At 41.6% G+C, this 24,981-nt stretch overlaps 1 protein-coding gene and 1 long non-coding RNA gene across 8 annotated transcripts; one reads left to right on the top strand and one right to left on the bottom strand.

Moving 5' to 3' along the window:
• Window positions 1-679: 679 nt before the first annotated feature.
• On the bottom strand, window positions 680-24,738 carry LOC118358101 (alpha-1-antitrypsin-like). Of its 7 annotated transcripts, XM_035735559.2 has the most exons (14): window positions 24,532-24,738; window positions 22,886-22,979; window positions 22,113-22,187; window positions 21,252-21,381; window positions 14,560-14,650; window positions 13,735-13,783; window positions 13,344-13,503; window positions 13,146-13,217; window positions 12,899-13,005; window positions 12,649-12,732; window positions 2,186-2,911; window positions 1,617-1,884; window positions 1,346-1,493; window positions 680-1,108 (listed from the first exon to the last, which is right to left on the bottom strand). In XM_035735559.2, the coding sequence occupies exons 3-14, from the start codon at window positions 22,138-22,140 to the stop codon at window positions 911-913; spliced, it is 2,061 nt and encodes a 686-aa protein (XP_035591452.1). In that variant the 5' UTR covers window positions 22,141-22,187; window positions 22,886-22,979; window positions 24,532-24,738; the 3' UTR covers window positions 680-910. The 7 variants fall into 7 exon arrangements, with proteins under 7 accessions (XP_035591452.1, XP_035591450.1, XP_035591453.1 ...); XM_035735557.2 differs by lacking the exon at window positions 24,532-24,738 and having other exon boundaries at window positions 22,886-23,039; XM_035735560.2 differs by lacking the exons at window positions 21,252-21,381; window positions 22,113-22,187; window positions 22,886-22,979 and having other exon boundaries at window positions 24,532-24,735.
• Window positions 12,428-18,788, top strand: LOC118358103 (uncharacterized). The gene is made up of 3 exons (XR_004820422.2): window positions 12,428-12,497; window positions 13,858-14,666; window positions 16,174-18,788. It is a non-coding gene; the product is annotated as an uncharacterized LOC118358103 (long non-coding RNA).
• Window positions 24,739-24,981: the final 243 nt, after the last annotated feature.

Raw genomic sequence — 24,981 nt, 5'->3', positions numbered from 1 at the left:
ACTTGTGAGATTCGAACCCTTGCCACAATCTGTGACAATTACATGGACTAGGCACTTTAGAGAGCAATTTGAACAGTCAGTCAAATACACGTGAAAGTTGCCTGGATGATCAGAATGTGCTGTTGGACTCAGGTATGTTCAGGAGGCTTCCATGAACAAGTGTTGGAACGCGCCCAACTATGTCAACGATTTAAATTTGCTGATGCAGAACTTGTTCCAGGATATAATCACTGACACCTGTTGAGGTTAGCATAGGGCTAACATTTGCCATTTTAATCTGATGGGACCAGCTTCAATTTAGCGTTCTGTCACGTGCAAGTAAATTAACGATTTGAATTGGCTGATACACATTTTGAGCCGGAGAAACGGTTTCAATTTAAATGGTTGCTTATGTCCGCAAGTATGGCCCCCCAGTACTCACAGAATGTCTTCAAAACAATACAACAGTACCTCCAGTCTGGTGTCAATCACTATCAACAGATATGAGAATAATCCAGAACATTCAGCATCAAGTCTAGTGACCATCAACTGCACCTCAAGTGTCACAAATAGAGTAATTATGTGTATTACAGAAACTCCAAATATGCTAAACATTGTGTTGATCACTTAGCTAAATATGAACATTGGTCATCTTAAATGTCCCCATTACAGTAAAGATAAAAAGGAAAGACTGGCAGCAAATGGTGATATGCATTTAGTAGTTGTAAAAATATCCACCAAAGTGAATACAGAGGATTTACACGCTTGTTAGTTATAGCTTCCCAGGCTAGATTGAGCCAGAGAAGTTTGGATGGGTTATGTAACAGCAGCACAGGCGAAGCATGCGCTTACGCTTCAATTTGCAATTATAGACCACAGCTTTTATAGAGCACATGTTTTCTACAACACTGGTTTTTACAAAGCACTGGTTTTATTTGTTGGCTGGGTTGATGATCTTGCCCATGAAGAGAATACTCTTGGTCTCCTGGTCCATCACAATGACCATGAACGGACGGTTGAACTTCAACACAGGGGTGCTTCGGAAGGAGAGGGGCATGATGACCACACCTGTAGCAGCTGCTGCAGTCGCTCCAGCCTCATCCACATCCAAGGAGGCCTGGTGCGCCACCTGAAAGCAACCACACAATGCAGTCTGATGTACAGTAGATAGGCCTAGTTCACATGGTTCACATACAATATGTTCTAGGGCAGTGATTCTCTTGGGACCCACAGAGAGCTTTCAGAGGCTCCCTGAAAAAGCGAATGAATTGAAAATTAATGGCAATATTGAGGCCAAAATGTATCATATTTCATGGAAGAATTGATTGACAGGCGTTAAAACATTGAGAGTGAAAATGTTCCATACCTCTGAAACAGCCACCTTCAGATCCTCTGATATTCCACTGAAGTCAGCTCCATTACTGAATATGTCCGGCATTCCCATTCCACTCAGGACGTCCTTGAGGGAGTATGTTGTGGTGACAGACATCTTGGGAACATGCACCTGGTATTCCCTAAAGACAAAATTGGACAGGAACAAGATTTTACTTGCAATGCTTGTGATATGTGGTTGTTTCACCCACCCAGCGTTCATTAGTTCTATGAGAGTGATGCGTCCTGATTGAGACAGGTCATACCTGGCCTTCATCCACCTGTGCCACTTGGTGATGTGGTTCTGACCTATGGCCTCCTCCAGACTGGCGAGTCCCTTCTCTGGTAGCGCCAGCATCATTGACACTGACTCGTTGTAGTGGAGCTGCAGGATACTGGTGGAGATCTCCTGGTCGTAGTAGACGGAGAACCTCTTCTTCACGCTCATCATCTGGACCGGAACAGTGGTGTTGTCATCCACATGAAATGTGTCCTCCTTTGTGTCTTTAGAGTCAAATGGAATCTCCCATTTTCCTTGAGAATGAGAAAATCGTCAAATATTATGATGATGATTAAAGGTTACCAGACTAAAAGCGGTAAATCTGAGGCAAAAAAAATCTAATCTGAGGGAGACCTGGCAAGATTCAACAGGAAATACAGCCAAAAAGTACAGTGGCATCATTAATACCGACACCCAGAGACAAAAATACATATTGGCAGAGTTAGAAGGAATGATATATGTCCACAAGGCCTGCATCAATCAAATACGTGAACTCCATTACATTTTTTGCTTATTGTTTTTTTTTTTATCTTATAGTTTGCAAAATCCTCTTACCTTTGAAGTATATGTAGCTGAGGAGATACATGACAGTGGTTGGGTCCAGATCTTTGACTAACTTGTCTATCTTGCCCCGAGTCTTTTCCCCCACGTATTTATTGATCGTGTCGATGGCCTCGGCCGTGTTGGTGAAGTCGACAGTGAAACCCTCGGAGAGGTAGAAGCGCTTCATGTCCTTGAGGAACTCAGGGTGTGGTTTGAAGGTGTTGTGCAGGAAAAGTGCACTTCCTATGGACAGGTCCACTCCGTTCTTCTGGTTGAGCTGTGTGAGTATGGTCTGGAAGGCCTGGTCCACCTGTTCTTGTGTCAGTAGGCTGCTGTTGAAGCCCAGACCAGTGAAGAGCTGCTGGTGGGTCTGACCCCTGGCCCCCACGGAAAGAGCAGCCAGGGCCAGGGACACACTCAGTGGGGAGAAGAACACATTTTTGCCCTGGTTGTCAGGCTGAACCACCAGCTGCTTGTACAGGCTGAAGGCAAACCCCCCGTTACCTTGTATCACTGGTTTGGTGCCATTGTCACCGGGCTCGGGTGACAATGATGGGTGATGATGCCCGTGGTTGTGGTCTCGCCTGTGCCCGTGGTCGTGATCGTGGTTGTTATCGCGCCCGTGATCATGATCCTGGTCAAGCCCCTGGTGGTGGTCACCTCCGTGACCTTTGACCTCTCCTGGGCAGAGCACTGCCATGACGATCCACAAACACAAGACTGTCCTCATCTTGGTAACTATCACAAAGTTCAAAAACATAGCATTACTCAATCAATTTTGTTTAGATTACACAATAGTCACCACATTTAAAGGTAGATTCAGCAATATGACAGAGGCACTAAAAAAAGTGTAAGAAAGGTGTAATAACCAGTGGGTGGTAAATGACTGTTTAGAAATACATGATAGTTCAATTACCAGATAAAAATTATACTTCCAAACAGATCACATAAAAATATTTCTTGAAGCATAAGCTTCACAGACACCACACATTATTAACAGTCACACTATTACATCACTCTGTACCCATGAGGTGGACAAGTAAACATGGCAGGGTCTAGAACATTCCAGTGGAGACAAAGTCTTCATTGAATCAAAGAACACTGTATATCTCAAACCTGCCATTGAACTAAACTGTGTTTTTATCTTCCCATATCAGTAATCAAATTCTGTTATGTTTTTATTCTGAGGTCTCCAGCACTGGTCCGACAGAGACTAGCTTTTCAAAGTCTTATCATTTCATGTTTCCTGAAAAATATTTGTCTTGTTTTTATTCATTTTGGAAATCAGACATTTTTACTCCTAGTCAAGGTAAATAATACCTTTAGTTTATCAATTAGTGGGCCTCACACCAGACAAATCCAGTGAACCATGTTTGGAGATAACCATTACATTGCTATAGAGCCAGTGACCAGTAAAAGTCTTGCAGTGTAGAGATAGATAGCAGGACAGTACTCACCCCTATAGACAGCAGCTATGGGCTCTTTGTACAAAAATCTGTCTATATACTGAGGATCGGGTGGTGTCCTTCATTTGGGATTGTCAGTGGTTGAACTTTGACATGTTTGTTTGGTACTGTCATGCCCCCATATTTGAACAGTGTAATGATTGCCTGCATAGAAGGAGTGCTGACCACAACATTGTTAATTTAGAATTGTCACAGGACACAAAAACTTGAAAAACATTTATATTGTAAACTACAGATATTGGACATCATCAATGATTAGTTGGATGATAACACATTATTCCGAGATGGCATAGCAGTTCAGACGTCTTTTGTCCTCGTCTTGTCGTGTTCTGTGTATATTTATATATATTTATATATATATATATATATACAACAATTTACAACTTTTTTCACATACATTTTATTTTTCATCAAATCAGCTTCAAAACACTCTCAAAACACTCTCCTGCAACCCGCCTCACCAATTTATATTTATAAATAAGCATTATTTACCTCAAATCTGCAATCCTCCAAGAAGCTAGCCAGAAACTCCAAGAAGCTAGCCAGAAGCTAATCAGAAGCTAGTTAGCTTCTTTACTGGCAAATCGTTAGTAATTCAGCTAACCACGGTTTGTGGTCATCAGCTATCCTTTAGCTCAAATCTATCGCCAGTTTTGTACGGCGCAGCGCGGCTCGGAACGGAAAATACCGGACCAATTTTTCTCTCCACGTCCCTGGATTTCAACTGCTCTCTGGACATTCATACCCAGATCTCACAGCAAGCTAGCTGCTATCCGTGTGACTATCTGCTTTCGTCGATTCCGGAGCAAACATCAATTACTCCGGAGCTAGCCAGCTCCGTCAATCACTCCTGAGCTCCGTCAATCACTCCTGGGCTGCAGTCACCTATCCGGACCCGTTTTACTTCCTACGCGGAGCCCCACCGGGCCTTCACAACTGGACTGCCGACGTTATCTACCCGAAGGAGATCCGGCTGGCTCCTCCGTCGCGACGTTACCTGAACGCCCATCTGCGGCCTGCTAACCGTTAGCTGTCTTACCGGCGGCTCTCAGAATAGACAGAACGAAATTTATTTAAATTTAAATTTCTCAGAGGTTTATTTATTTTTATTATTATTATGTTTCTTCTTGGGCCTCTATAACTATATCTATTGTTTTTATTTTTATAATTTTTTTGTGTGATTTGGATTAATCCCCTCTACCACACGGAACCCCACTAATCTACTGACGGAAAGCAAGAGCTGGCTAACAACAGACCTCCATCCTATGCTAGCTTGCTACCGATGGCCTGGCTAGCTGTCTAAATCGCCGTGACCCCCAACCAACCTCTCCACTCACTGGATCCTTTTGATCACTCGACTAAGGATGCCTCTCCTTAATGTCAATATGTCTTGTCCATTGCTGTTCTGGTTAGTGTTTATTGGCTTATTTCACTGTAGAGCCTCTAGTCCTGCTCACTATACCGTATCCAACTTATTAGTTCCACCACCCACACATGCAATGACATCTCCTGGTTTCAATGATGTTTCTAGAGACAATATCACTCTTCATCACTCAATACCTAGGTTTACCTCCACTGTATTCACATCCTACCATACCTTTGTCTGTACATTATACCTTGATGCTATTTTATCGCCCCCAGAAACCTCCATTTACTCTCTGTTCTAGACGACCAATTCTTATTGCTTTTAGCCGCACCCTTATTCTTCTCCTCCTATGTTCCTCTGGCGATGTTGAGGTGAATCCAGGCCCTGCAGTGCCTAGCTCCACTCCTATTCCCCAGGCGCTCTCTTTTGATGACTTCTGTAACCGTAATAGCCTTGGTTTCATGCATGTTAACATTAGAAGCCTCCTCCCTAAGTTTGTTCTATTCACTGCTTTAGCACACTCTGCCAACCCGGATGCTGTGTCTGAATCCTGGCTTAGGAAGACCAGCAAAAATTCAGGAATTTTCATTCCAAACTACAACATTTTCAGACAAGATAGAACTGCCAAAGGGGGCGGTGTTGCAATCTACTGCAAAGATAGCCTGCAGAGTTCTGTCCTACTATCCAGGTCTGTACCCAAACAATTTGAACTTCTACTTTTAAAAATCCACCTCTCTAAAAACAAGTCTCTCACCGTTGCCGCCTACTATAGACCACCCTCCGCCCCCAGCTGTGCTCTGGACACCATATGTGAACTGATTGCCCCCCATCTATCTTCAGAGCTCGTGCTGCGAGGCGACCTAAACTGGAACATGCTTAACACCCCAGCCATCCTACAATCTAAACTTGATGCCCTCAATCTCACACAAATTATCAATGAACCTACCAGGTACCCCCCCCCCAAAGCCTTAAACACGGGCACCCTCATAGATATCATCCTAACCAACTTCCCCTCTAAATACACCTCTGCTGTCTTCAACCAAGATCTCAGCGATCACTGCCTCATTGCCTGCATCCGTAATGGGTCAGCGGTCAAACGACCTCCACTCATCACTGTAAAACGCTCCCTGAAACACTTCAGCGAGCAGGCCTTTCTAATCAACCTGGCCGGGGTATCCTGGAAGGATATTGATCTCATCCTGTCAGTAGAGGATGCCTGGATATTTTTTTTAAATGCCTTCCTAACCATCTTAAATAAACATGCCCCATTAAAGAAATTTAGAACCAGGAACAGATATAGCCCTTGGTTCTCTCCAGACCTGACTGCCCTTAACCAACACAAAAACATCCTATGGCGTTCTGCATTAGCATCGAACAGCCCCCGTGATATGCAGCTGTTCAGGAAAGCTAGAAACCGTTATACACAGGCAGTAAGAAAAGCCAAGGCTAGCTTTTTCAAGCAGAAATTTGCTTCCTGCAACACTAACTCAAAAAAGTTCTGGGACACTGTAAAGTCCATGGAGAATAAGAACACCTCCTCCCAGCTGCCCACTACACTGAAGATAGGAAACACTGTCACCACTGATAAATCCACCATAATTGATAATTTCAATAAGCATTTTTCTACGGCTGGCAATGCTTTCCACCTGGCTACTCCTACCCCGGTCAACAGCACTGCAACCCCAACAGCAACTCGCCCAAGCCTTCCCCATTTCTCCTTCTCCCAAATCCATTCAGCTGATGTTCTGAAAGAGCTGAAAAATCTGGACCCCTACAAATCAGCCGGGCTAGACAATCTGGACCCTTTCTTTCTAAAATGATCTGACGAAATTGTTGCCACCCCTATTACTAGCCTGTTCAACCTCTCTTTCGTGTCGTCTGAGATTCCCAAAGATTGGAAAGCAGCTGCGGTCATCCCCCTCTTCAAAGGGGGGGGACACTCTTGACCCAAACTGCTACAGACCTATATCTATCCTACCATGCCTTTCTAAGGTCTTCGAAAGCCAAGTCAACAAACAGATTACCGACCATTTTGAATCTCACCATACCTTCTCTGCTATGCAATCTGGTTTCAGAGCTGGTCATGGGTGCACCTCAGCCACGCTCAAGGTCCTAAACGATATCTTAACCGCCATCGATAATAAACATTACTGTGCAGCCGTATTCATTGATCTGGCCAAGGCTTTCGACTCTGTCAATCACAACATCCTCATCGGCAGACTCGACAGCCTTGGTTTCTCAAATGATTGCCTCGCCTGGTTCACCAACTACTTCTCTGATAGACTTCAGTGTGTCAAATCGGAGGGTCTGCTGTCCGGACCTCTGGCAGTCTCTATGGGGGTGCCACAGGGTTCAATTCTTGGACCGACTCTCTTCTCTGTATACATCAATGAGGTCGCTCTTGCTGCTGGTGAGTCTCTGATCCACCTCTACGCAGACGACACCATTCTGTATACTTCCGGCCCTTCTTTGGACACTGTGTTAACAACCCTCCAGGCAAGCTTCAATGCCATACAACTCTCCTTCCGTGGCCTCCAATTGCTCTTAAATACAAGTAAAACTAAATGCATGCTCTTCAACCGATCGCTACCTGCACCTACCCGCCTGTCCAACATCACTACTCTGGACGGCTCTGACTTAGAATACGTGGACAACTACAAATACTTAGGTGTCTGGTTAGACTGTAAACTCTCCTTCCAGACCCATATCAAACATCTCCAATCCAAAGTTAAATCGAGAATTGGCTTCCTATTTCGCAACAAAGCAGCCTTCACTCATGCTGCCAAACATACCCTTGTAAAACTGACCATCCTACCAATCCTCGACTTTGGCGATGTCATTTACAAAATAGCCTCCAATACCCTACTCAACAAATTGGATGCAGTCTATCACAGTGCAATCCGTTTTGTCACCAAAGCCCCATATACTACCCACCATTGCGACCTGTACGCTCTCGTTGGCTGGCCCTCGCTTCATACTCGTCGCCTGGCCCTCGCTTCATACTCGTCGCCAAACCCACTGGCTCCATGTCATCTACAAGACCCTGCTAGGTAAAGTCCCCCCTTATCTCAGCTCGCTGGTCACCATAGCATCTCCCACCTGTAGCACACGCTCCAGCAGGTATATCTCTCTAGTCACCCCCAAAACCAATTCTTTCTTTGGCCGCCTCTCCTTCCAGTTCTCTGCTGCCAATGACTCGAACGAACTACAAAAATCTCTGAAACTGGAAACACTTATCTCCCTCTCTAGCTTTAAGCACCAAATGTCAGAGCATCTTACAGATTACTGCACCTGTACATAGCCCACCTATGATTTAGTCCAAACAACTACCTCTTTCCCAACAGTATTTAATTAATTAATTTATTTTGCTCCTTTGCACCCCATTATTTTTATTTCTACTTTGCACATTCTTCCATTGCAAAACTACCATTCCAGTGTTTTACTTGCTATATTGTATTTACTTTGCCACCATAGCCTTTTTTGCCTTTACCTCCCTTCTCACCTCATTTGCTCACATTGTATATAGACTTGTTTATACTGTATTATTGACTGTATGTTTGTTTTACTCCATGTGTAACTCTGTGTCGTTGTAGCTGTCAAACTGCTTTGCTTTATCTTGGCCAGGTCACAATTGTAAATGAGAACTTGTTCTCAACTTGCCTACCTGGTTAAATAAAGGTGAAATAAATAAAAACACAGAAAATGATAGCTATTGTGCAATATCGCTCTGTTGTAGGCTCTATGTTGTTCTGTTACATTTAGTTATTTTATAGGACTGTGAAATTCATGTATGTTGTGGATTTTCTGTTATGCATGGTAATATAACGTATATGTACCACCTTTCAAAAGTTTGGGGGTCACTTAGAAATGTCCTTGTTTTTGAAAGAAAAGCTACATTTGTGACCATTAAAATAACATCAAATTGATCAGAAATACAGTGTAGACATTGTTAATGTTGTAAATGACTATTGTAGCTGGAAACGGCTGATTTTTAATGGAATATCTACATTAGGTGTACAGAGGCCCATTAACAGCAACCTTCACTCCTGTGTTCCAATGGCACGTTGTGTTAGCTAATCCAAGTTTATAATTTTAAAAGGCTAATTGACCATTAGAAACCCCTTTTGAATTATGTTAAAACAGCTGAAAACTGTTGTCCTGATTAAAGAAGCAATAAAACAGGCCTTCTTTAGACTAGTTGAGTATCTGGAGCATCAGCATTTGTGGGTTCGATTACAGGCTCAACATGGCCAGAAACAAAGTCCTTTCTTCTGAAACTCGTCAGTCTATTCTTGTTCTGAGAAATGAAGGCTATTCCATGCGGGAAATTGCCAAGAAACTGAAGATCTCATACAACGCTGTGTACTACTCCCTTCACAGCACAGTGCAAACTGGCTCTAACCAGAATAGAAAGAGGATTGGTGCACAACTGAGCAAGAGGACAAGCACATTAGAGTGTCTAGTCTGAGAAACAGACACCTCACAAGTCCTCAACTGGCAGCTTCACTAAATAGTACCCGCAAGACACCACTCTCAATGTCAACAATGAAGAGACGACTCCGGGATGCTGGCCTTCTAGGCAAAGATGCAAAGAAAGAGCCGTATCTCAGACTGGCCAATAAAAAGAAAAGCTTAAGATGGGCAAAAGAACACAGACACTGGAAACCTGAAACTCAGTCTGTTATTGTTCGGAGAAATGAAGGCTATTTCATGCGAGATACTGCCAAGAAACTGAAAATCTGTATAACACTGTGTACTACACCTTTCACAGAACAGAGCAAACTGGCGCTAACCAGCCATTGAAACAAAGGAGAGATGGTTGCTGATAATGGGCCTCTGTTCGCCTATGTAGATATTCCAATAAAAAAAATCTGCCGTTTCCAGCTACAATAGTCATTTACAATATTAACAATGTCATGGACATTTCTAAGTGACCCCAAACTTTTGAACGGTCGTGTATATACACAGTACCTGTCAAAAGTTTGGACGCACCTACTCATTCCATGGTTTTCATTATTTTGACTATTTTCTACATTGTAGAATAATAGTGAAGACATCAAAACTATGATATAACACATAGAATAATGTAGTAACCAAAAAAGTGTTAAACAAATCAAAATATAGTTTATACTTTAGATTCTTCAAAGTAGCCACCCTTTGGCTTAATGACTGTATATAAAGTTGAAGTCAGAAGTTTACATTCACTTAGGTTGGATTCATTAAATCTCGTTTTTCAACCACTCAACAAATTTCTTGTTAACAAACTATAGTTTTGGCAAGTCGTTTAAGACATCTACTTTGTGCATGACAAAAGTCGTTTTTCCAACAATTGTTTACAGACAGATTATTTCACTTATAATTCACTGTATCACAATTCCAGTGGGTCAGAAGTTTACATACATACATAAGTTGACTGTGCCTTCAAACAGCTCGGACAATTCCAGAAAAACAAACAATAGTACGCAAGTATAAACACCATGGCACCACGCAGCCAATCATACTGCTCAGGAAGGAGAGGCGTTCTGTCTCCTAGAGATGAATGTACTTTGGTGCGAAAAGTGCAAATCAATCCCAGAACAACAGCAAAGGACCTTGTGAAGATGCTGGAGGAAACGGGTATAAAAGTATCTATATCCACAGTAAAACAAGTTCTATATCGACATAACCTGAAAGGCAGCTCAGCAAGGAAGAAGCCACTGCTCCAAAATCGCCATAAGAAAGCCAGACTACAGTTTGCAACTGCACAAGGGGACAAAGATCGTACTTTTTGGAGAAATGTCCTCTGGTCTGATGAAACAAAAATAGAACTGTTTGGCCATAATGACCATCATTATGTTTGGAAGAAAAAGGGAGAGGCTTGCAAGCCAAAGAACACCATCCCAACCGTGAAGCACGGGGGTAGCAGCATCATGTTGTGGGGGTGCTTTGCTGCAGGAGGAAGGTGCACTTCACAAAATAGATGGCATCATGAGGCAGGAAAAGTATGTGGATATATTGAAGCAACAACTCAAGACATCAGTCAGGAAGTTAAAGCTTGGTCGCAAATGGGTCTTCCAAATTGACAATGACCCCAAGCATACTTCCAAACAAAGTCAAAGTTTTGGAGTGGCCATCACAAAGCCCTGACCTCAATCCTATAGAAAATTTGAGGGTATAACTGAAAAAGGTGTGCGTGTAAGGAGGCCTACAAACCTGACTCAGTTACACCTGCTCTGTCAGGAGGAATGGGCCAAAATTCACCACACTTATTTGGGGAAACTTGTGGAAGGCTACCCGAAGCGTTTGACCCAAGTTAAACAATTTAAAGGCAATGCTACCAAATACTAATTGAGTGTATGTAAACTTCTGACCCACTAGGAATGTGATGAAAGAAAGAAAAGCTGAAATAAATCATTCTCTCCTATTATTCTGACATTTCACATTCTTAAAACAAAGTGGTGATCCTAACTGACCTAAGACAGGGAATTTTTTACTAGGATTAAATGTCAGGAATTGTGAAAAACTGAATTTAAATGTATTTGGCTTAGGTGTATGTAAACTTCCGACTTCAACTGTATGTATGGTGGTCCTCTGTGGCTCAATTGGTAGAGCATGGCGCTTGCAACGCCAGGATAATGGGTTTGATTCCTGGGACCACCCATACAAAAAACATCTATGCATGACTAAGTTGCTTGGGTTAAAGCATTTGTGAAATGGCATATTATTTATACCCATGTCTGGTACATTATACTGTTTAACAATGCAATAGTGAGCTACTATTTCATTGGCATACTAAGAGCCAAACCACACTTCAGCAACCTTTTAATCAATTAATTTCTTGCCATGGCACTACTCAGGAACTCAGGAATTTCATAATGCCCATAATATGTTTGTAACACTGCAGTATAACAGAGAAATATACAGTATATATATATATATATATATCAGTGGCAGGACAAAATCATGTTTTACCTTGTCAGCTCGGGAATTCGATCTTGAAACCTCTCGGTTACTAGTCCAACGCTCTAACCACTAGGCTACCTGCCGCCCATATTAACTTTAGTCAAGAGTCTGCACTGCTTATAGACTTTGCACTCCTTAACTGTGTACATAACCATTATAGATTGAACAAAACAAATGTACTGTAGATTGCAAAAATACTTTCTTAGTTAAAAAACTATGTAAACAAGATTTACCTCACTGGAGTAAAAGTAACATGGATTTAACATGAAAGTTTGTTCTACACTGTGTGTGTGTGTGTGTGTGTGTGTGTGTGTGTGTGTGTGTGTGTGTGTGTGTGTGTGTGTGTGTGTGTGTGTGTGTGTGTGTGTGTGTGTGTGTGTCCTGTCTTTTCCTGTCCCTGTCCTGTNCTCCTGTGGCTGTAAACATTAGTCTAAGTTTCAACACATCTGTTTCTGAACACATTGTCTCTTTTACTCTTCCAGATTCCAGCAACCGTTTGAGAAATCAAACTGCTTAGTCTTTCCCTGGGAAAACAAGACAACATAATAAAGTAAGATTTTGGAACATTAAAATATTGAGTGCCCTTTCGTTCAGTTCCCATTGGCCCAATCATTCTGGTGTCTAATCACAAATCACTCTAAAAAAAAAAAACAGTTTAATTTTGAGTAGGTAAGTAACATTTTTTGTAGGAGCAAACATACCCATGAGACTCTGTATTTCCATGGTTACATCCCCATACACATAATCCAGCAAGTCCTCCTTTGACTTCAATCCATCCAAAAAGACTGGAAACAAAGCATGAGTGACAAAGAAAAAAACCTTATGGTAGCATCAGAAAGAAGGATCTAAGGCAATAGCATTTTAACAGCAATGGAGTGAGGAGGAACAACGACTATCAGAAACAAACCTGGCAAAGGAAGATCTTTATATCTTCTAAATGAATGAACTCACCAATATCCGATACCATGTCTTCCATCTCTTGCCGGTTTTTCAGGTACCTTGGCCACACATATCCGTCAAAGTACCCTGGCAGGTCAGGGGGTGTATACACCCTCGAGCTGTCAATCACAGGAAAGGTGGGCCAAAGGCTTGTTTCTTTCATCAGCCACAGGTTATACAGTGGCCTATCTGAACATACCATAATTATATCCAAGCATTGCAATTATATCGGAGTTAAAAATATATATATTAGCCCCACCCTCTCCTCTCTTTGCAGACGTCATAAGGAATTTCAAGGAAGTATCTCTTGTCCATTAATTCGTTCAAGGGCCTGCCAATCAAAACATGAAACAAAAAGCCAGACAAATAATTATTCTCATCATGCAGACAAAGGGCATACCGAGAGAGGGAGAAGGAGGCGACGCATAGGAGGAAAGATCCATTTTCTCTTAGTTACCCGTAGTTGAAGATCAAGAAGCCCTCGATGATGAGCACAAACACTTCCTCTCCTACAGAGCATTGTGTTCTCAGACTTTGAGATGCTAGGAATGAACCGGGGTCCTTCCGCCATGATTCAATCTTGCTCATCATTCTGTCCATGTGGAGCGCATCAAGCACTACAAATGTATCAGACAGTCAAGTTAAAAAGTGTTGAGTTCCAAATGAACACTAAGTTTCACTGACTCATGACATATTTGTAAATGTAAACTTTGGTAATAGGTCACATTATTGTTTACATTTACAAATAAGTAGTAACTCGATAAACTTACACTCAATGAGGTTAAACTTTTTTGATATTCTGAAATGTATCTTCTTGCTGATAAAATAGAAAGAAACTCTTCCCCTACCATCATACTGCTTGAACCCATTGCTGTCCACAGCTATCACAGAGTCATCCTAAAGGGAGAGAGAGAAAGACATGACCACTGACACTGAGCCTCTTCTTCCCTATCCTCCTTAAAAACTGACAGTCAAGAGAAGACCATGAAGAAGTGGAATTGAGGAGACATGGGGGAGAGGACCGTGAAGAAGTGGAATTGAGGAGACATGGGGGAGAGGACCGTGAAGAAGTGGAATTGAGGAGACATGAGGGAGAGGACCGTGAAGAAGTTGAATTGAGGAGACATGAGGGAGAGGACCGTGAAGAAGTGGAATTGAGGAGACATGGGGGAGAGGACCGTGAAGAAGTGGAATTGATGAGTCATGGGGGAGAGGACCGTGAAGAAGTGGAATTGAGGAGACATGAGGGAGAGGACCGTGAAGAAGTTGTATTGAGGAGACATGAGGGAGAGGACCATGAAGAAGTGGAATTGAGGAGACATGAGGGAGAGGACCATGAAGAAGTGGAATTGAGGAGACATGAGGGAGAGGACCAGGAAGAAGTTGAATTGAGGAGACATGAGGGAGAGGACCATGAAGAAGTGGAATTGAGGAGACATGAGGGAGAGGACTCAGAGGACCGTGAAGAAGTGGAATTGAAGAGACATGAGGGAGAGGAAGAGGACCTTGAATAAGTGGAATTGAGGAGACATGAGAGAGAGGACCATGAAGAAGTTGAATTGAGAAGACAGGAGGAGGAGGAAGAGGACCTTCAAGAAGTTGAATTGAGGAGACAGGAGGGAGAGGACCATGAAAAAGTTGAATTGAGGAGACAGGAGGAGGAGGGAGAGGACCTTGAAGAAAGCATCCTGTGCTATGATGCAGCTGTTGGGGATCCGCAGGTGCAGACTACTGGACATGGTCGACTTCCCCCCATTGGTCATCCTGGAGACATGACAAGGTAAGATTCACAAATGACTGGAATCTTAAAATCAGGTGAAGATTTGAGATTCCAGCCTGACATACCAAGCGCAGGTTTCTCAGACACAGATTAAGCCATTGGCATTCATTTGGATGTGTATACTAGGACTGGGTTTAATCTGTGTCAGACATACTCCAATTACTTTGAGTGGAGTGATGAGGTGTCGCGCCACAGGACAACCCTTTGGTGTGCAATGTGCATTGCTGAAATGTCCACCTGATTTGGCCATCGTTACGCTAATAGTGTTTCCTTGGAACAGATCAATGCATATAAGCCAGGGTAATTGTTTAGTTCAATTGTTGTCGAAAGGCTATCTTCTGTACATTTGTAGCATTGCCTTCAATGACTGATTCTCTATCTATGGGTGTTGCCATATGGCCAAATCAAAAGTGAAAAAAGTATTTATTCTAAAAAAACTATTGCAATAAACTGTCTAAACAATTCTAAATGTAATGTGGTAACCTTTGATAATTTGAAAAAATTCAATTTAATGAACCATTCATTTCATGCAGGGGGGGGCCTTGAATTTGTCCTCAGGTGTGTGACATCACAATTAATGCTAATATAAAAGGTTTAATGATTCTCAAATAGACAAAAATATTTTACTCATTACCAGTTACTTCTAATCATATTCTGGATTTTTAATTTTAAAAAACAACTTCTTTGTAGAATGAGGATAAACAAATTGTCTCCCCCATTACATTTTGAGTAAGGTTCACAGTAATTTGACAAAAACCTAGATAATTAGTTCACTTGTGTATTATGATAATGTTACCTGCCTCATGCTTTATAATTATTTTTACATTATGTTGAAGAGAACACCTTTTTTCCCCCTTTTATTTATTGGTCTCACCCCATAGGACATGATGTCACACCGATGGACAATATACAACAGGCAGTCAAAGGTGATGGTTTAAACATAATTAATAACACTTTCAGAAGTTTCTGACCACTGTAAAATTCCAACTTCTAAACATCAGTAATGGATCCTCATTAAAAGGTTTTGTACTCATTCCAATTGAAGGGCCTCGAAAGTGTCCTACGTTGTTATTTTTCATCACTACCTCCCCGAGTCGGGAGTGGGTCATTTTCTGTTGCCTTCCTTGGATGTGGTAGCTGTTTCTTAGGCTCCCTCCCTGGAATCGAACCCTGATTCCCCATTACACGTGGTCACCATGGTATGCACAGAAAGTACCATCGAAAGTTGATAGGGCAGACATTCAAATGAGATGTCAGCGCATCACCAGTCGAGGTTATACACTAAAGTCACCAGAAGCGTCTGTGGTGTCCGAGAGAACCCTGCATGGGTTTTGGGTCTGAATAAATGCACGCATCTGTGGTCAACACTTGTTGGCATGTATTAGATCTATAATTGCTGCAGTCATCCAAGTAACGTTGGAGCAATCAAAAGGAACCATAACTAATTTAATGAGCCTTTCACTGTACCGGCCGTATGTATTAAGACCTGCATGGCTTAATCTTTTAGGCAAGACTGGCAGAATCACTCAGGTAGAACCCAACACTGAGGTCTACCTGGCCAAGCAGCGAGGTGCACATCTAGTGATGGAGGAGACCGAAGCGCACCCGTATGAGTGGGAGGCCCCGACCTACCAACAGCCGAAGCCGTGGGAGCCGAGATGCCGCTTAAGAGGTGTTCTGTTGGAGGGTTGTTGGAGTATAACCCACAATGGAGCCAATGACATGCTGGTGGTTAATAGGTTGTGGGAGAATGAAAATTTAAATATTGCACTCAGAACCACATAAAATGATGAAAGTTGCAACAAAAAGGTCTTCCCCCTAAAAAACAACTAAACCCCCCCCTTTTCCAAGCTCCACTTGCAAATCGCCCCTCCACTGCGTCGCTTCCCTTCACTTAGTGATCCATTGTTTCATCGCCCCCAACCAACGCGTTCAAAGGACCATGGCCATTTGAGACTGAAAAGCCCTATACGGATTGATCTTGCAGTGCATGCTTTCAGCAGGATGCACAGCCAACAACTATGGTTTGCATGTTCTGCCGAAGGACCCCATCATGCGGAGATAGGTGGTTGGAGTTCGTTGGTCCCCAGTGGTGGGGAGTATACCGGTAGCTAGACCATAGACTGCTGGTTATGTAGCTGGTTATGTACAGTGCCTTCAGAAAGTATTCACACCCATTGACTATTTCCATATTTGATATGTTACAGCCCGAATTTCTAATTGATTAAATTGAGCTTTGTTGTCACTGGCCAACACACACAATACCCCATAATGTCAAAGTCAAAGAATGTTTTTCGAAAAGTTTACAAAACCTGAAATGTCTTGAGTCAATAAGTGTTCGACCGCTGTTATTGGCAAGCCTAAATAAGTTAGGAGTAAAAATGTGCTTAACAAGTCACATAATAAGTTGCATGGACTCATAGGGTAGCATGGTTTTTGAATGACTACCTCATCTCTGTACCCTACACATACAATTATCTCTAAAGGTACCCCAGTCAAGCAGTGAATTTCAAACAAAGATTACACCACAAATACCTGGGAGGTTTTCCAATACATCACTTTAGCTATAATATATATATATATATATATATATATATACACACAGTTGAAGTTAGAAGTTTACATACACTTAGGTTGGAGTCATTCAAACTTGTTTTTCAACCACTCCACAAACTTATTGTTAAACAAACTGCAGCTTTTGCAAGTTGGTTAGGACATCTACTTTGTGCATGACACAAGTAATTTTTCCAACAATTGTTTACAGACAGATTATTACTGATGGCATCAAATAGATGGCATCATGAAGCAGGAAAATGTTGTGGATATATTGATGCAACATCTCAATACATCAGTCAGAAGTTAAAGCTTGGTCGCAAATGGGTCTTTCAAATGGACAATGACCCCAAGCAAACTTCCAAAGTTGTGGCAAAATGGCTTAAGGACAACAAAGTCAAGGTATTGGAGTGGCCAACACAAAGCCCTGACCTCAAACCTATAAAACATTTATGGGCAGAACTGAAAAAGCATGTGCAAGCATGGAGGCCTTCAAAACCTTTTTTATGGCGGTTTTGGAGCAGTGGCTTCTTCCTTGCTGTGCGGCCGTTCAGATTATGTCGATATAGGACTCGTTTTACTGTGGATATAGATACTTGTGTACCCGTTTCCTCCAGCATCTTCACAAGGTCCTTTGCTGATTTGCACTTTTTGCACCAAAGTACGTTCATCTTTAGGAGACAGAATGCATCTCCTTCTTGAGCGGTATGATGGCTGGGCGGCCCCATGGTGTTTAAACTTGCGTACTATTGTTTGTATTGATGAACGTGGTACCTTCGGGTGTTTGGAAATTGCTCCCAAGGATGAACCAGACTTGAGGAGGTCTACAATTTTTTTTCTGAGGTCTTGGCTGATTTCTTTTGATTTTCCCATGATGTCAAGCAAAGAGGCACTGAGTTTTAAGGTAGGCCTTGAAATACTTCCACAGGTGCACCTCCAATTGACTCAAACGATGTCAATTAGCCTATCAGAAGCTTCTAAACCCATGACATCATTTGGGAGAATTTTCCGAGCTGTTTAAAAGGCATAGTCAACTTATGTATGTATGTAAACTTCTGACCCACTGGAATTGTGATACAGTGAATTATAAGTGAAATAATCTGTCTGTAAACAATGGTTGGGAAAATGACTTGTGTCATGCAAAGTAGATGTCTTAACAGACTTGCGAAAACTATAGTTTGTTAACAAGAAATTTGTGGAGTGGTTGAAAAACAAGTTTTAATGACGCCAACCAAAGTGTATGTAAACTTCCGACTTCAACTGTAGCTTGATGCTACCCTCAACAGGGAACTAGCTTCCTTTCACTGTTGTAACGCAACACACACACAGTTTGGATGTGGAAACAGAATTCACCGCTCAATTTCAAGACTCATAGCAAAGGGTCTGATTACTTATGTTATTTACATGTTTTTTTAATCTTTAATACATTTGTGAATATTTCATTATGGGGTATTATGTGTAGATTGGCATATGGTTCTGCTGTTTTGGGGGATTGGTATAGTTTACCACACTCACTCCTTGTAGATTGTTATATATTGACACTTTCTTAGGCAGTGAGCTAACATGAAGGAGCAGAGCCTAATATATATATATATATATATATATATATATATATAATAATAATTAAAAATGTATATTTGCCAAGACTTGCATTATTCATTCCTTAATAAATGGCAAAACATATATTTCTATGTGGCGTTTCCTTTCTGAAATAAAATGATTCCTGTTCGGAATGGGAATCAATTTCCCACCTCAGCCAATTAGAAGATAGTAGCAATCACGCCTGCCTTATTTGGCGGTCTATTTAAAATGACCGGTTCTGGTCACACATCCTGCTTCTAGAATGCATTTGCTTCTTTTACTCCCACCATCACCCCAGCCTCCACCTGTTAAGTTGTTTTCCTGTTGGGGGATTGTTCTAGCTTACTGCGCTTGTGGTTATGTAATTTTATACATTTACGCTTTGATTGGGCAGTGAGGTAGCCTGAAGGAGCAGAACCTATGTTGCCAATACTTGCATTGTTCATTCTTTAATAAATGTTTACATATTTTTACAGGCTGTTTCCTTTCTGAAGAATGATTAATGGCAGAAAGAGGAAGTCTGTTCTGTATGTTTTATGTGAAGTCTCTCCCTACTCAAGTGCAGCTGGGACATGTGTACTATCTTGTCAGAGCTTTTGTAAGCGGTATTTACAATGTTCTTGCTGTAAAATGTTTGGACATGTAAGAAGTGTCTACAGACAGGAAAAGCTGAGATGTGGGGGGAATCACTATGAAAGAGATTTCACATGTTTAGTGTTAGAGAATGACCAGGAAGCAAAATGTTGTAATTATGGTGGTGAACAAAATCAGGGAAGTTGAGAGTCTCCTATGGGGAGGCTGTCAAAAAGGTAGGCCTACACTGCAGCCTGAGTATCACCGGCAGGACCCAGAAATTGTTCATGTGAAGAAAGTAGATTGTGTCATTTATAGAAATGGTGAAAAACCGAACTGCACTAGTACGAAAGAAGTCAAGAAAGCTCAATGATCAACATTGTTTCTGCAGCTGAACTCTGGGATTAAAACTATTTACATCTGAGGAGCTACATGGAGTCTTGTCTCGTGCGGTCACACCCTCTCAGACCCCAGAGCCTGAGCAGGGTATTTGAGTTTCCTAATTACTTAAGGAGTGGGAATGTATATTTTTTGGGTTAATACTTTATTTGTAGTTGTGTGGATTAAAAGGGAACTGCGCACCCGCTGATTTGGCCTGGTCTTTTGGCTTGCTCCTCAAGAAATGATGACGCCATGACAGAAGCCAAATGTGAGTTGGCTTGGGGGTGTGGTTTGATTTGGGTGTTTCTTGGGTGTGTCCTTGCTATCACCAAGACACATCCACCTGTCAGCACCTTGCCCGCAAAAAGCGGTTTTCCCCACATTAGCTGACGTCACGAAAACGATGCACTCACTTCAATGGGGCAGAAGTCTGAGTTTTTGTGATTATGGATGGCAAGATAGCTACCAACCATAACAAGAAACTCCCTACCATAACAAGAAACTCCCATGTGGGGAATCGTAAATTACTTGTTTCAGCGAGTAATTCAGCAGTGTTATCTTGTTCTTGATAACATGTCTTGTTGAGGTGTTTTGACAGATTTCATGTCAATGCTAATATGGCAAAAACTCACTAGCTAACCAACAACTAACGATGTATTAATGTTTTCAATAAACATTGGAGACTAAATAGTTTACATGTGGTCAACAATCTAAAACAAAGCCGTCTGTTTTGCCCCACAGTTGAGCACGCCTCGGTTTTGTTGTTAAACACCCATCCCGTCTATCACAACAAAAAACGTCTCTAGGTTGAGTTCAATAACTACAGGCAGATGTATGGTGAGATGCCGGATGAAGCTTTGAATAGGTCAGTAGCCTACAGAGTAATATGAGAATGCAATTGCTGAATTTATGTAGATATTCAAAAGTAAGTGTTTTGATATCTTTCAAATGTAGTAACAGGTCCATGTATAATAAATAACCCTTCGCATAATACCATAGAAGCCGTGTTCTGCTAATATAATGTGTACCAGTTATCTTTCATTGTCTTTCCCAGCCGATACAGATACTGTGCCTATCGACATTTTGTCCGGTGGTAATGGGGCCATCTTGGCAAAGATATCAGAGTGGTCATACCTTCCTGTATAGTGTCTTGTATACAACAGGAGTTCCCTGATCCTGGTGAAGAATACAAAGGGTTTCTTCCTACCATTCAATTCAATAATCAAAAAAGACAATACAAGTAAACGATGGTATTATAATTTTACAAGACACGAGTGCCAGTTCTCTCTCTCCATTCAGAGACATCAGTATCAAGCTCATTTGTCCGTCTGGACCTCATCACATCACCTTACAAGTCTCCATGTACTGGTTCCATACATGTTTCTGTGAACACATACACACAGTTAGTTTTCTATTACCAGTGGCAGTTAGTACATGTTTGTGTGTCAGATATTACCTATCCTATGTTGAAGTCTGAACAAGTCAGATAAAACCTACCTAATTCTGACCTCCCCATCGATGACCATTGGTGAGCAGGCAAGAGGTGAGGCTGGAGTTGAGGTATTTTCCAGAGCCGCATTGATGGGCATAGCAACGTAGATCAGCTCCTGGCCTCTCATCAAAGATACTGGTCGCACGCACGCACACACAGAAATGAAATTGAATGGTGAACACAGCAATCAGGCTGGTTCCACCAGGCTAGGTTATGCCCTGGACATTATATGCATCTATGTAAATAAGCCACAAATAATGTCAGTTTACATAAAGTATCTATCAAATGCCAAGTGGCAAATTGAATTTTGTTCTTTAGAAATGGACAAAGCTTTTTTCTAATGCACTTCACAACAGAAATGACTACTAGTTGTATCTGCTTGGCTGGGGTTATTAGCCTAATTGTTTATCAAGATGGGTATATTTGAATACAACTTTTCACATAATTCACATTATTTGTCATTGTTGATGAAGCCGTCAGTATCATCAGGGCAGTAACTCAAGTCACTATCAGAGGCCTCCTGTCCTTTTCATAGGAGTCGAGATAGACTGACAACCGAGGAAAGATCACAGGAATACTTCAAAGTTTTTTTTTTTTTTTAACTAGGCAAGTCAGTTAAGAACAAATTCTTATTTACAATGGCCAGCCTATCCCGGTCAAACCCAGATGACACTGGGACAATTGTGCACCGCCCTATAGGACTCCCAATCATAGCCGGATGTGATTCAGCCTACTTGTGTCACATTACACACTTTTATTCCAAGATCTTGCTGACAAGCTGTGAAAATAGAAAGTGAACAGTGAATGAAATGATTGAGGTTGCTAAACCATTGCAATCACATTGCTGGACATATTACGATACCCACCTTTGCTCCTTCTGGTAGGTCCCAGCATCCGTTAATGACTAGGGGATCAGTCTGGCACCCAACTGTGCACTTTGTCTAAAAGAAAAACAGTGTCAACGATTGTCATCATCCCTCAATTATAAACATAGCTCGAGAAACAACTTAAATGTTGTTTGGACGCTAATGTTGTGCTTTACAGATGTAGATTCACTGACTCCAGATTAGATTACATTCAGGCCAGTGACACCATTAGACTATGCAACCAACTGTGACATGTTTTGCTATGGCCTTGGGTTGGTTTGAGTTTGTTGCTGCTAGTTAGTACACTGTTGTAGTCAGACATGAGTATCACCATAACTGCAGCCAATAATATTTATTTGTGCCCTAGAGTCTAGGCATGGGTTGAACCTCGCTTGTGACTATTTCCTCTAAATTACACAACATTAGAGTGCATTGGAAATACGATGAAATTGCTAAAGTAAGGCATATAATTTGTAGGAATCAACTTTGACATAGTATGTAGTCGTCAATTTTACCTTAAAAGACAAAAATAACTAGCAATGCTAATGTTGGCTAGCTAAAATACAGTGGTCCCCACAATCTTTGCTTGCTGGCTAAAGTCAATCGGGCGACAACACAATCATTACTTATTTGAAATGTCATCGTTTTTCCATGCCAAATCAAAGTTGCATTGAGGTAGGCTAACGTTAGCCAGCTAGCTAGTTGGTAGCCTGCTGCTAGTTAACTTCAGCTACATAACCAGCAGTCTGTGGTCAAGCCACCGGTATACTCACCACCACTTGGGACCAACGAACTCCAACCACATATCCCGCATGATGATAGGGACCTTCGGCAGGGCATGCAAACAATGGCTGTTGGCTGTGCATCCTGCTGGAATTATGCATTACATGGTCAATCCGTATAGGGCTTTTACATCTCAAACCAAAGGCCGTGATCCTTTGACCATGTTGTTTGGGGGCGATGACACAACAACAGTGCCCCATTAAATGAAGGGAAGCGAAGTGGGCGGAGGGGCGATTTGCACGTGGAGCTTCGCAAAAGGGGGAATGATTTGTTGACATAATTGTAATCCAACCCCAACCTTAATTTACTCATTGTGGTCCACTGAGGATCAAAACTCCGTTTGATACGAGACTGACTATGACCAAAACTATTTACATTTTGCTTTTTAGGGGCAGACGCTCTTTAAATGATCATTTCCCCTTCCTTGTATGGAATTGACTTTTCATTTGTACATTTTTTCACCCCTGTCCAGTTAGTGGTGACAATATACATTTTGCGTGTAGTTCTTCATACAGCTGAAAGAAGAATCACATAGAGACCAAAAATAATGGCTTCTTCTTGTAGTCACTAATGGTGACTAACTCCACTATGGCTAGTTGGCCAAAGCCTATGGGGAAAATGAACGGGGGTTTTGTAGTTTTTTAAATTATAAACCCCGAAAATGTGGTCTGCATTTAACACACGTTTAGAATATTTTATACATGTTGTTCTATTAGATAACCTTCATGGGTTAACGCCCGAAGCGTTCATGTCATCAAAATAAGCACATAAAGCAAAAAGCCTTCATAATTCAAAACGTATAACATATCCCCCCAAACCTGTGTTATGCTGCGTTCAAGTTGTCAGAAACTCCGTGTTAAAACGAACATTAACTTATTTGCGTAGATAGAACATCCTATTGATTGATTCTGATAAAGCCCAAGTGGGAACTCGGGATCCGACTCTTCCGCCTAAGTTATTAAATCAGAAGGTTCCGAGTTCCCGACATGAACTGAATGCGGCATTTTCAACGTTTATCCCAAAACCCACATCATTTTGACCATAGGAATGGCTGAACGAAGCAGAGGTTTCATGTCCGGTTTTTAGGACTACATTGTGTCACACCATGTGGACATTGATTTTGACGATAACATGTAATCAATCAGAACTATTTGGAAATATCATGAATGGACTAGGCCTACTGTTAGGAACTAGGATTACTGTTTCTTGAAATAGATGTCATAAGTACAAGAGTAGGTGAAGGAAATGATATTAAATGTTTTCATTAAGTTCCATAATGGGACAGTCAAACCATTGCATAATTACCGGGTTGGTTCAAAATAGTAAGAAAATAAATACACGGCATGAAGTGTAATAAACACACAAAGCTTTTAGTAATATGTCACAATTAAAATAAACACACAAAGCTTTTAGTAATATGTCTCAATTTTAACCAATTTAAATGGTTTGGCATTGTGGACCAAAAAAAGGGGGCGTCACGTCAACTACCCCAATGGCCAAAAGAAAAGCCCAAAAGAATGCAGCTACATTTCAGATGTAATGGTCAGATTAAATGGTCGTGATTCTGAAATAACAAGGTTTCGTCTCACACAATTTCAGATCAGATTCAAATAATAGCACTTACATGAACACTTACCCTCCAATTCCAACGACAAGGGTCCTCATGGCTGAAGCTAGTTGGGAGGTTGTGAAATTGTCCCGTTGAATGCTGACAAATGCGGGTAACATAAACCTCCTCTTGTAGAATTGAGAGAAATTATAAAAACAGGGCTAATTTTAGAGTACTTTTATTAAAGTACTGATAGTGGTTCCGCTATTCCACAGCAGGACGATGGATTCGCGATCCTGCATTAATACGTCATCATTTAAAGGGCTCCACGATGCACGACCCCTGGCTGCCCTGTCCTGGGACAAAATCTGTAGTGGGTGCAGGGAAATATTAAATGAATTAACATTTCAAAATAAAACATTTGCTAGCTATATGCGATACATTCCTTAGGACCGTTAAATACGCAAAATATACTACACTAACCATGTTTTAAAGTGTGCTGTTTTAGTTCTGTTGTCATCAGTCCATTTCTACTTG

The sequence above is a fragment of the Oncorhynchus keta genome, chromosome 25, assembly GCF_023373465.1.
Source record: "Oncorhynchus keta strain PuntledgeMale-10-30-2019 chromosome 25, Oket_V2, whole genome shotgun sequence".
Taxonomy (NCBI): Eukaryota; Metazoa; Chordata; class Actinopteri; order Salmoniformes; family Salmonidae; genus Oncorhynchus; species Oncorhynchus keta.
This window is presented reverse-complemented; position numbering and strand designations above follow the sequence as displayed.

Bases quoted from the DNA above. Each gene is read 5' to 3' on its own strand.
- LOC118358101 (XM_035735559.2), bottom strand. From the start codon at position 22,140: ATGCTGGGACCTACCAGAAGGAGCAAAG. The intron at 13,784-14,559 runs GTCCTCTCCCTC...CTCTCCCTTTAG, and splicing joins CACAGGATGCTTTCTTCAAG to GATGACTCTGTGATAGCTGT. The intron at 2,912-12,648 runs GTATGTTTGCTC...ACTTTGTGATAG, and splicing joins GGAAATACAGAGTCTCATGG to TTACCAAGATGAGGACAGTC.